The following is a 16,981-nucleotide window of genomic DNA, read 5'->3' as shown; positions in this document are numbered from 1 at the left end:
CTGCACTCCTATAGCCATTCACCTGAGAAATAAGTCTCAAAGACTTCAGTAGGATTACACTAATTTCTGCTATCATTATGGCAACATTTGGGTCTCATCAACTCTGTAAGGGTAACTATATACCTCATTCACAACAGTTTACAGTGGATTCATCATTGTTTGTTAAGGATTTCCAGCTCCTCGGGTATGAAAAATGATTTACTATCATATATACAAGAGTTCACTTAATAAAATTAAAATTAACTAGAATAAGTATAGTTAGAGCAAAATTCTATCCTAACACTACATTGATATTTTACATTTGTACACAGCATGCAGATCCAATAAATAATTACCTGAATTGGAATCTGGGAAAGACAAATAGCAAATATTGGTTTTCTAGGGGAGAAAAATAAAAGTTAAATATTGGAGGGAAAAGGGTATGTTTTAAATGTCTTTTGAAGCCTCTACTCACCTCTTTATCTGTAAGTTTTGCATGTTGAGGATATATTACCTGCAAATAACAAACTCCAGATTAGTTGGATAATAAAACAAATGATTATATTCCAGTGGTATCTCCTAATCTGCCTGTAAAAACATGATTCTCAGAAAGTAGCACATATCCTTCAATTCAGCAACTGTAATCTATAACTCTTAGGCTTTATTTTAAACAGCTTTCAGAGAGTTTGCATACATCCAGCAGAATCTGGATGTATATTGTGGGTTTCTATACAAGTCTGTAACATTCAAAACCCGATCTGAAGTACAGGAATTTAGCCTGAATTGGCAACTTGGAGAACAAGCCCATGGATTTCCCCATAATATCTGACTCACAGAAAGCTGTTTATTCCTGCATAATCATTTATTTTAATGGTTAATAAATCACTCCTTGCCTCCACAGATATGATATGGCATTCCTTGAATCACAAAGGGCACTAATGGAAGGCTACATATGACTTTGTTGATAAAAACTGAGCCTGTTACACAAGGACATCAAATAACACTTTCCTTATATTGGTATTTATTTTAAGGAGAGAAATACCACTCTTGCATATGTCAAACCAAGGGAACAGCTTTACACTGAATCAGAACACTAGTCCATCTAAGCTAATGATGCCAAATCTGATTGGCAGCAATTTTCAGGATTTCATACAGTAATCTCTTCCAGATATATCTAGAGATATCTGGTATGTCCTGGTATATCCTGGTTGCCTGGGTACTAAACAGACCCAAGATGTCAAAAGTAGATGGGTATATGTTCAAGTACATTACACTAGGGCAGTAGTTCTCAATTTGTGGGTCCCCAGATGTCTTGGCCTTCAACGCGCAGAAATCCTAACAGCCAGTAAACTCTCTGGGATTTCTGGGAGTTGTAGGCCAAAACATCTGGGGACCCACAGGTTGAGAACCACTGCACTAGGGAAAAGTGTGGCTTATATAGCCTGCATTCCTCCATGTTTTTGAGGGTTTTTTTGCAGCCTTATCATGGGTCACAACAACTTTTGATAAAATATTATTGTTCAAAAACTGTCAAGAATGCCCCAATTGTCTAATACAATTTTACTACATTTAGGAGTAAACTCCATGCAGATTTAAGTGGTAAAATGTGACTCTATGAATCACTGTCCAAGTTCTAACAGATGCTCAACCCTTCATGAAAAGATGATGGTATATCATACTACAGCAACTTCAGCAAGCATCCACGTGTTACTAAAATGCACATGAAAGCATAATCTTACTGATATAACTTTTCCTCTTTCTATAGTGCTTGGAGAAAGTAAGGAAGTTATGAACTAAATATGACTGATTCATAGCTGGAATTACCCACAGTTCCTGGTTTGGGTACTAGTTTGGTTTCAGTAGAAGCTTCCAAATGCCTCCTCTAGGATACATGAAAGGAGGGAAGAAGAAATACACAAGCATGTATGGATAATGTGCATTGCCCAAAACTACATTTATGTACAAGTGGCTGTTATGAGGGCGTTGTATTTGAAAGAATGGTCTGAAGGCTATGGAGTTTTCATGTGCTTTTGGAAAGGCATGACTTTTAAGAGATCATAACCTTTTGGAGAAAATGGCATTCATGATCATTTCAAAATGATAATCTTTTGTAAAAGTACGATCTTCCAGAGAAGAGCCAAAAACTCATTTGAGGAACATCTTCTCTTCAGAGGTATATATCCATATGTACTTATGAAAGGCAATTTGGTTCTCAGTTGTTAGACTGATGACCTAGTTGCCTCTGATCTGTTAGGAACAGAGATTATACCAATGCACAAAACATCTATTCTCCCATAAAACATCTTGTTTCTATATCATGCTCTCAAGAGACGAAAATAAAGAGCCTTTGTTAAAAGTAACATAGGCTTGAAGAAGGTTGAATTTCCAACATGTACAAATTCTTCATTTGGTTTGCCCAAACTAAACCACACTTAAGAGATCACGATTTGGTGACTGACTAGTACTAAGCATAACCTGCCTTATTCAGATTTCATAGTGATGCTTAGTTAAAATAACCAAGGCACAGAGGGAGGAATCAGTGCAGAAATAGGAGTGTCCAAGTCTGCAGCCTCTTCACAACCCCACAACATTTACAAAACTAGCACTTCAGTATCTCAATCAGAAAAAAATATTTTCTTCCTTTCCTTATTTCTTTTTAAAGAAAGCAATGTTATTTACTTAGCAACCATTAAAAATACAAGATAATGAGCCAGATATGTTGATATTAGCTGTTCCTTAGAAATACTGTATTTGTTTTAGATCCTGTCAGCTTTCTGCTCTATCAAATTATTTCTTTTAAAATCTCTAGAATATTTCTCGTTTCTCCAAAATGACTCTATGGCCAGCTTCCATTTGGAAGATGACCACAGAAACACATAGGAGAACTAAGGAAGTCTAGAGATGTGTTCTCTCTAGGAATTTCTAGGTCCTCCATCAGACGTTGAGCACAGATATATGCTGGAGAACTCGGAGATTCCTAGGCAGGACATCTTAATCAAATCTGCAAGAGTCAAACTTGTAAATGCGGAAGGCCAACTGTAATATCTCCGGACACCTTACAACAAAAGCCCATTTAAAACAATTAAAATTAATTAAACTTCTAGAACAGTGATTCTCAGCCTGTGGCTCCCCAGATGTTTTGGCCTTCAACTCCCAGAAATCCTAACAGCTGGTAAACTGGCTGGGATTTCTGGGAGTTGTAGGTCAAAACACCTGGGGAGCCACAGGTTGAGAACCACTGTTCTAGAAGCTTATTAAGCAGTTTAACTATTCTTGAAAGATAAAACAAAAGCATATTTCCACAGTTAAGAACATCCTTCAGAAGTCAGATCTGGCTACATGACTTGATTATGTGCCGGTTGATTACTGTAACACACTCTGAATGGGGCTGCCTTTGGAAACTGTCTGGAAACCTCAGCAGATCCAAACGCTGCAGAAGAAGGCTGCTGACTAGAGTTCATTACAGAGAACACATAATCCATAAACTCAACTAATGACTGGTCCGCAGAATTCAAACACAGATTGAGTAAATAACCTCTGAATTTGCATGGACTGATTAGGACTGCTGATGACCTGGGCTCCTGAAAGCTTTTCATTCACAGGGTCAATTCGAGATAAAGTCAACTTGATAGCAAATAAAAATGAACTGCCCGGGGAGGGCCTGAATGTGTCAGCTGTGTTCTGAGCTCAGCTCTCTATATGTTCTATTTTTTCATCCCCATCATCAATGCCATCAGAATATATTCTAAGCCCCTGCCACTTCTAGTTAGGATGAAATGAAAAAAGCACGTGGGCTGCTGTTATGGGCTTGATGCTCTACATTAGTCCAAGGAGTTAAGATGAGATAGATAGATAGCTCTGTCCCATTTCCTTCTCACAACAACACTATTGCAAGCCTAATCTGAAATATAATGCACATGATTAGTCTAAAGATTACTCCGTGACTTTCACTTACAGTATATTTCCTATTTTCAGTGCAACTCTGCCATACCTGCAAGACCAGTATCAGCAGTTTCACAAAAAATGCCCTTCTCTAGAAATTATCTGGCCTCTCAACTTTTGCTTCTATTGGAAGATACCACAGAATCTAGCTGGAGGACCTAGCACATTTCTAGGGAAGGTACTTTCTAGGAATTTTCTAGGTTCTGTGGTAATTTCCAGCAAAAGTTTATCATTTCATTAGGGTTCACTATTGTCAACTGTTTCCTGTTTCCACAATTAGTTCTGGAAGTATCCCTCAGATACAGGGGTTGTTGTGTATAATATTAACCACAACTTTGACTTTTAATAGAAGTGATTTTTTATAGGAAGCATATTTATTTCCTTACCCATCAAATGTAATATACAGCCATAGGTCACTGACAAGTTTGTTATATTCATTTGTCTTACTCCATATATTCATAAATGAATTATTTTAGAGCAATTCTACAGTTGAAACCAAATTGTTTGATTTCAGTACTTGACTCCACAATTTATTATTTATTTGTTTACAGCATTTATATACCGCTTTTCTCACCCCTAGGGGGACTCATAATACTTGGGGGACTCATAATACTTGGTGGTGCCATTTACTTAAATGCCTGTGGACAAAGAGTAAAACCAGCTGTTAGGAATTGTGGGAGTCCAAAACAACTAGAGGGCCAAAGTTTGCCCATGCCTGCTATAATGGATCGTGTATAATTTATATTCATTCCGATGTACAATACAAACTGATAGAGGACAGTAAAACTGGAAGACTAGAAAATCCATGCACTGAAAGCAAACCTAACTTCACCAGAAATAGCTATAAGGACTCACTGTCCCTATCTTATGGCAGTGTCTTTTCACTAAAGAAAAAATGCTCCAGACAATTACTGTACTCATGCTGCAATTAAAATAATATCAAAGCTAAAACTCATTGACTAAGAAGAGATCAAATTATCAGAGCCCCAGGACAGCAACTGCTAAAATCGTTATTTGTCAGACAATATCATAATATTCGGTCTTGAAACTCCTGTCTCTTTTGTTTTTACTATCACTTTCCTTATTCCGTGTCCCCTTTTGCAATCACCACTCTTTCAGTACACAAAGAGATATAGGAGAGGAACTGTTTGGAACTGCTACTTATCACACAATAATAATATAGATCCGACTTCCCAGGAGTCCTGTTTTGAGTATCACTTCCCTTATGAAGTTGTTCCCTTTGCAATCATCTCCTTTTCCACATTCAAGGCATCAGATCTGATTAGGATTTTGTGCTTGTGTGTCTTCAAATATAGCAACCCTGAGGTGAATCTATCACTGGGTTTTATTGGCAAGATTTGTTCAGAGGATGTTTCCCACACCCGCTTCTGAGGCTGAGAGAGTGAGACTTGCCCAAGGTCACCCAACAGCTTTCATGACTGAGCAGGGGTTCAAACTCTGGTCTCCAGAGTCCTAGGCCTTATCTACACTGATCATTTAATGCCAGATGAGAAACACTCACCAAAAAAAGCACAGGAAGGAAAGCCTTTAATGTGCACCAGGGCTCTCTGATTTGTTTAAACCGTATCTGTGCCTCAGATTGGGTCCAGGATTTCCTATGTAATCATGTACACAGCGAAAACCACTTCCCTCTATACTGGTTTGAAACTGCATTAAATAGTCAGTGAGGATGGGGCCCTAGTACACCATCATAGACCACATTGGCTCTAATGCAGCAAATGTCATTTCAGCCTCTTCCCAGTGACCTTTTCCATTTGCACTTCTGATACTTGGACTTTCTTCTATTTTTGCACACAGCATGAAAAGAAAAGAGGCAAAATCTCCTTCCTGACAACTACAATATCAAAGATTCCTCAGGAGTAGAAAAGTGGAGAAGAGATCCTAAATAACCCCTTTGTGCAGTAATTTATTTATTTATATTCCATTTTTTCTCTCCATACAGCGACTCAAAGTGGCTCACAATCAAAGAATTACAACTTAAAATATACAAATATACAATAATAAAACAGTACATCGTTATATATTATCAGTGGTAATTATATTTAATATATTAGTATTGCTATATTAAAAGGCAAAGGTTTCCCCTTGACATTAAGTCTAGTCAAGTACGACTTTGGGAGGTTGTGCTCATCTCCATTTTTAAGCCGATGAGCAAGCATTAACCATAAACACCTCCAAGGTCTTGTGGACAGCATGACAGCATGGAGCGCCATTATGCATGGTATTACATTACATTATTATGATATTACATTATATTATCAATATTATATGTATCTACAATATATTATATTGCAATATAGTCTCGCTTATCCAACTTTATTGGGCCAGCAGAATTTTGGATAAGATAAAATGTTGAATAAGGAGAGATTAAGGAAAAGCCTATTAAACATCAAATTACGTTATGATTTTACAAATTAAGCACCAAAACATCTTGTTCTATAACAAATCGACAGAAAAAGCAATTCAATACAAGGTAACGTTATGTAGTAATTACTGTATTTATGAATTTAGCATCAAAACACCACAATGTATTGAAACAGCTTGGATCTGGGCAGGAGGCAAACTGTGTTGGATAATACACGTTAGATGAGCGAAGGTTGGATAAGCGAGACTCTACTGCAAGGGTCCTCAAACTAATGCCCTGGGGCTGGATACGGCCCTCCAAGGTCATTTACCCGGCCCTCACCCTAGGTTCAACCTATGTCTGAAATGACTTGAAAGCACACAACAACAACCCTATCTCATCAGCCAAAAGCAGACCCACACTTCCCACCAAAATACGAATAAGTTTATATTTGTTAAAATTGTTCATTTTAATTATTGCATTGTTTTAAAGTGTTTTTTGCACTACAGTGCAGTGTGCATAGGAATTCATTCATGTTTTTTTTCCTTCAAATTATAATCCGGCCCTCCAACAGTTTGAGGGACTGTGACCTCGCCTTCTATTTAAAAAGTTTGAGGACCCCTGCTCTACTGTATTAACATAGCACAATCTTAGTATCCTATATTACCATATGGTACTATACCACTAGATAGCACTATTATTAGTAATATTACATGTAATATATAATATACAATTAAATATTATTGTATTGTACTATATTATTATGCCAGAATATATATAGAATACACTACCAGTAGATTATACTATTAGTATTATATAATATACTGTATCATAAGTTGTAGTATATATTATATATTATATACAACATTATTAATATTATTATATATTCATATTATATTACAATGTTATTATTTCTATATATTATTAGATTGTAGATATTGAGGGGCACCCAAATGATGGAGCTGTGTTTTCCTGGCTGCCCTTTCTTCACTCTGTTAGTAGCAGGGAGGGCTCGGTGGCCTCTCCCCCCCATCCATCCATCCCCACTCCCTCTGCCTGCCCCTCACTCACTCACTCACTCACTCACTCCTCTCGCTCTCTCCTGCCTACCTCCACTGCTTGGCCCAGCTCCAGGTCGAAGCCCACCACGCATGCGCAATGCAGCCAGGCCGAGAAGCGGTCCCAGGGAAGCAGCGGCGGCGGCGGAGGAGGCAAAACACGGGCCCCGGGGGCGCCTTCTTCGGTCTCCTCCGTCTCCGCCAGCCGCCGGTCTCCGTCCTCGAGGCGCAGCGTCCGAAGAGACATGGCCTGGAGCGGCTGCGGCGGCGGTGGTAGCGGAGCTCCCGCTTTCCGCACCGGCACCTCCGGCTGAAGGCACCGGCTCTGGCTCCAACTCGAGAGGAGGGAGGGAGGGAGACCACGTGACGCGTGCCTCTCCGGGGGCCCCGCCTCCCCCCCTTTCACTCCGCGGTGGGAAGGTCCACAGCCGCCCGAGAGAGAGCAGAGGGGAGGACGGTGGAACAGTCCACTGGTCAACAGAGGGGAGGAGGAAGAGGAAAAGGAGGATCACCCTCACAGTCTCGAGTAGCCAATACGATCTCGTGGGAAAAGTCGCTTTTGGGAAGGAGGGAGCCCCAGCCGACTTCCAAGGCCCCTTCCACACAGCTGTATAAAATCCCACATTATCATCAAGCGGGGGAATTCCAAACAAGAATCAACACCTTCCAACAAAGGATTCCCCCGGGCAGGAAGCAGCCAGGCTTTGAAGCTGCAAGACCATTAAATTCTAAACAGGGTGGCCATTTGTAACATTCACACTTGCCTCAAGCAGACAAGAGTTCAATGTATTGTCAAAGGCTTTCATGGCTGGAATCACTGGGTTGTTGTAGGTTTTTCCGGGCTATATGGCCATGTTCTGGAGGCAATTTTTCTCCTGACGTTTCGCCTGCATCTATGGCAAGCATCCTCAGAGGTAGTGAGGTCTGTTGGAAGTAGGAAAAATGGGTTTATATATCTGTGGAATGACCAGGGTGAGACAAAGGACTTTTGTCTGCTGGGGCTAGCTGTGAATGTTTCAGCTGATCACCTTGATTAGCATTCAATGGCTTGGAAGTGCCTGGGAGGAATCTTTTGTTGAGAATGATTTTATGTGCCTGTTTGTTTCCCCTCTGTTGTTTTGCTGTTGTAATTTTTGAGTTTTTTAATACTGGTAGCCAGATTTTGTTCATTTTCATGGTTTCTTCCTTTCTGTTGAAATTGTCCACATGCTTGTGGATTTCAGTGGCTTCTCTGTGTAGTCTGACATGGTGGTTGTGAGAGTGGTCCAGCACTTCTGTGTTCTCAAATAAAATGCTGTGTCCAGGTTGGTTCATCAGGTGCTCTGCTATGGCTGATTTCTCTGGTTGAAGTAGTCTGCAGTGCCTTTCATGTTCCTTGATGCATGTCTGGGCGCTGCGTTTGGTGGTCCCTGTGTAGACTTGTCCACAGCTGCATGGTACACGGTAGACTCCTGCAGAGGTGAGAAATCAGGTGTGGGTGAAATGTCAGGAGGCAATGCTTCTGGAACATGGCGCATACACACCAGAAAACTCATAGCAACCCAGTGATTCTGGCCATGAAAGCCTTCGATAACACATCAAACCCCCATGGCTACCGAAGCCCTTCTGTATGTTTTGCTATTAGAAGATGCTGAGGAGGGAAGAATTGGGGGATTTTTTTTTAAAGTACGATTTGTCCCATGTCATCCGAAGGGCTTCCATGATTTAGGCTTGATCTACCCTGCAATATAATCCAGATTATCACAGCAGAAATTCCACATTAACTTCTTTGAACTGGATTATATGAGTTCACACTACCATATAATCCAGCTCAAAGATGATAATCTGGATTTTCTGTGGCATATACCGTAGATCCAGCCTGTGCAAGGATTTGGATCCTGCTCTCCTGGGATGCATCTGTGCATGATAATGCAGCATGATACCACTAACTGCCCTGGCTCAATGCTATAGGATGCATAGTGCTACAAGGTGTTTAGGGAAGTTTAGTTTCACAACCCTGTGTTTCTTTATGTGCTCCTTGCAAATAACTTGCTCCTTTTCTTATCTCATTCGTGTTTTTAACATTTTATTTTGTACATGTGGCCCACTCATTGTCATTGCAATTGTGTTATTGTATCAATGTATTGTCGAAGGCTTTCATGGCTGGAATCACTAGGTTCTTGTGGGGTTTTTTCGGGCTATATGGCCATGTTCTAGAGGCATTTTTCCTGATGTTTCGCCTGCATCTATGACAAGCATCCTCAGAGGTAGTGAGGTCTGTTGGAAATAGGAAAATGGGTTTATATATCTGTGGAATGACTGGGGTGGGGCACAGAGCTCTTCTCTGCTGAAGCTAGGTGTGAATGTTTCAACTGACCACCTTCATTAGCATTGAAGTCATTGAAGTCCAACACAGAAATGCTGGACCACTCCAACAACCACCATGTCAGACTACACAGAGAAGCCATTGAAATCCACAAGCATGTGGACAATTTCAACAGAAAGGAGGAGACCATGAAAATGGACAAAATCTGGCTACCAGTATTAAAAAAACTCTAAAATTACAACAGCAAAACAGCATAGAGGAAACAACCAGGCACATCTTAACACCTCTCAACAAAGCATTTTCTCAGGCTCAGCCAGGTCTTCAAATGCTAATGAAGGTGGTCAGCTGAAACATTCACACCTAGCTTCAGCAGAGAAGAGCTCTGTGCCCCACCCCAGTCATTCCACAGATATATAAACCCATTTTCCTATTTCCAACAGACCTCACTACCTCTGAGGATGCTTGCCATAGATGCAGGCGAAACGTCAGGAAAAATGCCTCTAGAACATGGCCATATAGCCCGAAAAAACCCCACAAGAACCTAGTGTTATTGTATGTTATTTTGTTACTGCATTCATATGGTTTTGTTTTCTTTTTTGTTAATGTAATTTGATGCTGTTGCTTGTTGCTTATGTTTTGGGGAAGGGTTATATTTACATGTCAGTAGCCGACCCATTTCCCATGAACCAAAAATACACATCCAAATGCAGGAAACTGCTCATATGTGATGATCTGCCTCACAGCAGTTTCCTTTTCTCCCGCTTGTGGGATTAAGCTATTGGCAACCTCAAGCATTCTATAAATATTTATTACATTCTCATGTTCATTAACTGGATAAAAAGTAATTAGATTATGAGATTTGGATTTCATTATGGGTGTCTTCGAGATGTTATTTGCAGGGAGCACACCCTGCAATTTAGTTTTATACAATGTGTTCTACAGCCAGTTTAATGCATGAGGCTTATATAATGCCTTTTAATCTGGAATGTCATTAATTGACATAAGGAGAGAAGTGAGGCATATTATCAAAATGTACATTCCAGCCAATTTTACATTCAAATTCTTATTGGGTTGCTGTGAGTTTTTCAGACTGTCTGACCATGTTCCAGAAGCATTCTCTTTTGACATTTCACCCACATCTATGGCAGGCATCCTCAGAAGTTGTAAGGCTTGTTGGAAACCAGACAAGTGAGGTTTATATATCTGTGGAATGTCCAGGGTGGGAGAAAGAACTCTTGTCTGTTTGAGGTAGGTGTGAATGTTTCAGTTGGACACCTGTGAGTTTTCCGGGCTGTATGGCCATGTTCCAGAAGCATTCTCTCCTGACATTTCACCCAAATCTATGTCAGGCATCATCAGAGGTTTTGAGATCTGTTAGAAACTAGGCAAGTGAGGTTTATATATCTGTGGAATGTCCAGAGTGGGAGAAAGAATTCTTATCTGCTTGAGTCAAGTGTGAATGTTGTAACTGATCACCTTGATTAGCACTAAATAGCCTTGCAGCTTCAAGGCTTGGCTGCTTCCAGCCTGGGGAGAATCCTTTTTTGGGAGGCAATTAGCTGCCCCTGATTGTTTCTTGTTTGGAATTCCCGTTTTTTTAATGTTGTTCTTTACTTACTGTCCTGATTTTAGAGTTTTTTAACTAGTGGTAGCCAGATTTTGTTGATTTTAATGGTTTCCTCCTTTCTGTTCTTATTGTTGCTGTGTGCTTTCAAGTCATTTCCTACAGCAACCGCATTCCTGGGTTTTCTATGCTAGATTTGTTCGGAAGAGGGCTGTCTTTGCCTTCCTCTGAGGCTGAGAGAGCACAGCTTGCCCATGGTCACCCAGTAGGTGTCAATTAAAATTACTAATGGAAGAAAATGAAACAACATCAAACAAAAACAACCTATGTATTAAATCTATTGTCGATAGATTTTGTATTATCTGAGAATTGCTATAGGATAAGGCACTGCAATGGTTAAAGTTAAAGAAATGGTATTCCCCTTAGTAACCTATGGATGTGAGAGGTGGACCATAAGAAAGACCGAGCGAAGGAAGATAGATGCTTTTGAACTGTGGTGTTGGAGGAAAATTCTGAGAGTGCCTTGGACCACAGAAAGATTCAATCAGTCCACACTTCAGGAAATAAAGCCCGACTGCTCACTGGAGGGAAGGATATTAGAGGCAAATATGAAGTATGTATTTTGACCACATCATGAGGAGACAGGAAAGCTTAGAGAAGACAATGATGCTGGGGAAAATGGAAGGGAAAAGGAAGAGGGGCCGACCATGGGCAAGATGGATGGATGGCATTCTTTAGGTTGAACCTCCTTCCCTGCCTTTCGAATCCATTACTGCGTCCAAAGAAGCAGAAAACAAACTTCCCCCCTTCCTCGGGGTATATATGTGCTTTCGAGTTGCTTTTTGACTAGTGTTGCAGGGGCAAGAATAGTCAAAGTGGGTTTGCCCCTCTGAAATATAACATACAGCACAGGGTACAGCACAGGTTGGTGGCCTCCCATCCAGGTACTAACCAGGGCTGACCCCACAGTTTGTTTATTTATTATTTATATTATTTATTTCCTATATTTACTATATTTATATCCTGCCTTTCTCAACTCAAGGTGGCTTACAGCTGAGGCAATAATTCAATGCCTTAAACAATTCAACCATTAGAGAAACACTCAGTTACAAGTCTAAACGAGGTTAAAAGCAATTAAAACATAAACTACCACTTACAGCTATAAAACCCCATTATCCACAATCAAGGTCACACCATTCCAGTGGTAAGTTTCCATGGTCAAGTGGTTTTAAGGCAGGCCTGGGCAAACTTCGGCCCTCCAGGTATTTTGGACTTCAACTCCCACAATTCCTAACAGCCTACTGGCTGTTAGGAATTGTGGGTGTTGAAGTCCAAAATACCTGGAGGGCCGAAGTTTGCCCAGGCCTGCTTTAAGGTATGTAGGCCCCATGCACAATTAGGGATCGATAATAATTATCTGTTTCCTATTGCAGGCTATGGGGCAGAGCATTATTTTTCCCGCCTTCCTCATAAATCATTCCCCGCTCGCTCTGGGAAAGGACTCCTTTGAACTTCAACCAAGGCAGCAACCTCCTCATCCGCCCCTGAAGAGATCCGGAAGTGGCCCGGTTAATTCAGGACTACCCTCCGCTCATGCGCTGGCCGGACGCGCTTCAGCTCTGCGCCTGCGCAGAGCAACCTGGGCGTCCTTCAGCCTTGCTTTGGGCCGGACCAAGCGCGAGGCGGCTCCTCCCCCTTCTTGCCCTCCCGACTGCCTCCGCGGTCTCTCCAAAGGAGTGTTAGGCGCCCTGCTATTGCTCTCGCCTCAAATTTCCCTTCCTGCTCCACAAGGATGCCTGTCCAGGTGTATGGAGTCTACTTCGTGGCCCTTTGGTAATTCCTGTGTGAACGTATGAGTTGTTAGATCAGGCATGGGCAAGAATCATAGAGTTGGAAGAGACCACATGGGCCATCTACTCCAACCCCCTGCCAGACAGGAAAAGCACAATCAAAGCAGACCCAGCAGATGGCCATCCAGCCTCTGTTTAAAAGCTTCCAAGGAAGGGGCTTCCACCACACTCTGAGGCAGAGAGTTCCACTGCTGAACAGCTCTTAAAGTCAAGAAGTTATTCCTAATGCTCAGGTGGAATCTCCTCTCCTGTCACTTGAACTGACTCCTTCTAGTCCTAGTCTCTAGGGCAGCAGAAAACAAGCTTGATCCTTCTTTCTTATGGCATCCTTTCAGATATTTATATTTACAGTTTATTTATTTATTTACAGTATTTATATTCCGCCCTTCTCACCCCGCAGGGGACTCAGGGCGGATTACAATGTACACATACATGGCAAACATTCAGTGCCATAGACACAACATATATAGACAGACACACAGAGGCTATTTAACATTCCAGTTTTTTTGGCCACTAAGGGAGCTGTTGCATCACCGTCCATCTGCGACACTGATGAAGTACTTTCCGCATTCCCCGCATGCTTTTGTTGGGAGATTTTTTATGGCCTTGTAAATTTGTTAAATTAGCCTCCCCACATACAGGCGGTACCTAAATTTCCTACTTGGCAGATGCAACTGTCTTTCGGGTTGCAAAGGTTGACAACAAGCTGCACAAATTGGCCGGAAGCTCACTCCGACCTGGCTGGCTTCGAACTCTTGACCTTTCAGTCAGTAATGATCTTAATGCAACTGACACCCAGCCAGCTGCGCCACAATCCCGGTTCATATTTATACATGGCCATCATGTCTCCTCACAACTTTCTCTTCTGCAGGCTTAACATATCCAACTTTTTAAGATGCTTCTCACAGGGCATGGTCTCCAGACCTTTGATCCTTTTAGTTGCCCTTCTCTGGACAACTTCCACCTTGAATTGCAGTGCCCAGAATTGACATAGTATTCTAGGTGTGGTCTGATCAAGGCAGAATAGAAAGGTATAATGACTTTTTTGGATCTAGACTAAAATGATCAAGGGACTGGAGAACAAGTCCTATGAGGAGCGGCTTAAACAGCTGAGCATGTTTAGCCTGAAGAAGAGAAGGCTGAGAGGAGACATGATAGCCATGTATAAATATAGGAGAGGAAGTCATAGGGAGGAGGGAGCAAGCTTGTTTTCTGCTGCCCTGGAGAGTAGGACGCAATGGAGCAGTGGCTTGAAAACAAGAATAGAGATTCCATCTGAACATTAGGAAGAACTTCCTGACTGTGAGAGCTGTTCAGCAGTGGAACTCTCTGCCCCAGAGTGTGGTGGAGGCTCCTTCTTTGGAGGCTTTTAAACAGAGGCTGGATGGGAGTTCAAGGCCAAAACATCTGGGGACCCACAGGTTGAGAACCACTGTTCTAGACACGACACCTATTGAGGCAGGCCAAAATCCCATTGGCTTTTTTGCCACCGCATGACATTGTTGGCTCATGTTCAACATGTCCATGAGGACTCAAAGATCTTTTTCACACGTACTGCTGTTGAGTCAGGCATCCCCCATTCTGTATCTCTGTATTTAATTTTTTTCTGCCTAAGTGGAGTATGTTGCATTTGTCACTGTTGAACTTCATTTGTTGTTTTGCCCCATCTCTCTAATCTGTAAAGATCATTTTGTGTCCTCTGGAGTATCAGCTATCCCTCCTAATTTGCTGTCATCTGCAAACTTGATCAACATGGCCTCTAAACCTTGATCCAAATCATTGATAAAGATGTCTAACAGGACTGAACCCTATGACACCCCACTAATTGCTTCTTTCCAAGACGAAGAGGAAGCATTGGTGAGCACCCTTTGGGTTCAGTCACTTAACCAATTATAGATCCACCTAATGGTAATATTGCCTGGCCCGCATTTGACTAGTTTGCTTGCAAGAAGGCCATGGGGTATTTTGTCGGAGGCCTTACTGAAATCATACCATGTTTGCCCTGTTCTAATTAGAAGTGTTGTGAGACTTTTCCTCATCAACTGTGGAAGGTGGCTTGGGTCAAGAGGGCTGCCTCTTCCCAGCTTGGTTGGCACCACAGGCATGATCTGGCCCAAAAAACTTGATAATGATGTAGAAACAATTCTTCAACATACACACAATGATAATTATCCCCTTCAAAACATGCTCCTTGTGACCGAATAGAGTTGCTCCTCTTCATCGCAGTGGAGGAAGTCTTAACTTGAGATGTTGTTCAAAGCCTTCCTCACAGCTGCCTGGGCCTTTTCAACTGTGCCAAAATGATGTCCTTTTGAGCTGGGTTTTGAGTGCAGGAGAAAAACAAGTCAGGGCTGTTTCATGGGCAGTGGAGCACTCAGGCCTTCACACCAACAGCCACATTGTCCTTGGTTCTTGAAGCTGAAGGATGCTGCTCCAGACTCCTCTGCTTTTCCACCTGTGACGACGCAAAAGCTACTGTAACATAGTTACAAAGCTGCAGAGTCAACTGAGAAAGGACTAACTATGGCCCCTTCCACACAGCTGAATAAAATCTGACATTTTCTGCTCTGAGCTGGGATACATCAGTGTGGATTCAGATAACCCAATTCAAAGCAGATATTGTGAGATTTTCTGCCTTGATATTCTGGGTTATATAGCTGTATGGAAGGGCCCTATATGCCTGGGTTTCCCTTCCACTTGTCTCAACCCTCACTTTACTTTCCTGGTCCTTCTGCACTGTGTACAAAGTCATTCTCAGACCTCACAACCTCTGGTATGGCAGATAGATGCAGGTGAAACGTCAGAAGAGAATGCTTCTAGAACATGGCCATATAGCCCAAAAAACCTACAGCAACCCAGTGATTCCAGCCATGAAAGCCTTCAACAATACATTCTCATGTTGTTTGGGACAGACCAAATGCGTCTCATACAGTTATAGGCAAATGTGGGCTCTCCAGGTGTTTTGGACTTCAACTCCTACAATTCCTAACAGCCAGTAGACTGTTAGGAATTGTGGGAGTTGAAGTTCAAAACACCTGGAGGGCCCACGTTTGCCCACGCTCAATCTCATAACTGCAACACTCTTAGCCAAGGTTACATTTTTGTATTTTGATTTTTTAAAACTATCAACAATTAATGTTCTTTTAAAAAGTTGAATTATAGTTTCCTTTTCAGGTTGTTTTAAAATGCTGATTAGACATGTTTTTCTTAAACTAAATTTATTTTTGAATGGAATAACTTGAATGAATTTGACAACTTGAGTCTTGGCAGAAAGTGTATGCTGCCAATGTGTTAATATTGTCTCTTGGCAAGAAGGTATTCCTTGACAAGCTGTCAAATATACTCCTTCCTCGTGAAACTATCCATATTAATTTAGCATTCAAGCATTATATGGCAGTTTCTATTCTCCAGTGATTTGCGGGGGTGGTGGAAGTGAAGAGCCTTGTCCATGCAAACCAAATGCATTGTGCTTAAATAAGTCGTTGCTACCATATTTACTAGAGTCTAATGCACCATCGAATCTGATGTGCACTTCAATTTTCAAAACCGTAAAACCAAAAAAGTCTTTGCTGTTAAATGATGTGCAGCAGCAAAAAGTGCACTCTTTGTAATTTGGCCCCAAAAGGTGCACATTGCAGTTGCTGCCTGCTCAGAATTCCTTATTTAAAAACAGAAGTGTTAGAGCACCAATACTTACAACCATAAGGGGAAAAAAACCAAAAAAAAATGAGGTACATCTATTCTGTAAAATGAATCCACTTTAATTGCCTTGATGCAATGCTATGGAGTCATGGGGGCTGTAGTTTTACAAGGTCAGGAACCTTCTCTGCCAGAAAATGCTGATGGTTCACCAGACTACACATCTCATGATGGAATAGCATTAAGCCATGACTGTTCCATTAGAGATGAGGGTCCCTC

At 41.5% G+C, this 16,981-nt stretch overlaps 1 protein-coding gene across 1 annotated transcript in view; it reads right to left on the bottom strand.

Annotated features, from left to right (window-relative positions):
• The window catches only part of DENND6A (DENN domain containing 6A), a 36,398-nt gene extending 28,585 nt beyond the window's left edge, over positions 1-7,813 (bottom strand). Inside the window, exons 1-3 of the mRNA XM_060766145.2 lie at positions 7,397-7,813; positions 455-493; positions 336-378 (exon numbers count right to left, since the gene is read on the bottom strand). Of these exons, the coding sequence (XP_060622128.2) occupies positions 336-378; positions 455-493; positions 7,397-7,591 (277 nt within the window). The 5' untranslated portion in view covers positions 7,592-7,813. The remainder of the gene's footprint in view (positions 1-335; positions 379-454; positions 494-7,396) is intronic.
• Between the last annotated feature and the right edge of the window lie 9,168 nt (positions 7,814-16,981).

This window comes from Anolis sagrei, chromosome 2 (assembly GCF_037176765.1).
Source record: "Anolis sagrei isolate rAnoSag1 chromosome 2, rAnoSag1.mat, whole genome shotgun sequence".
Taxonomy (NCBI): domain Eukaryota; kingdom Metazoa; phylum Chordata; class Lepidosauria; order Squamata; family Dactyloidae; genus Anolis; species Anolis sagrei.
This window is presented reverse-complemented; position numbering and strand designations above follow the sequence as displayed.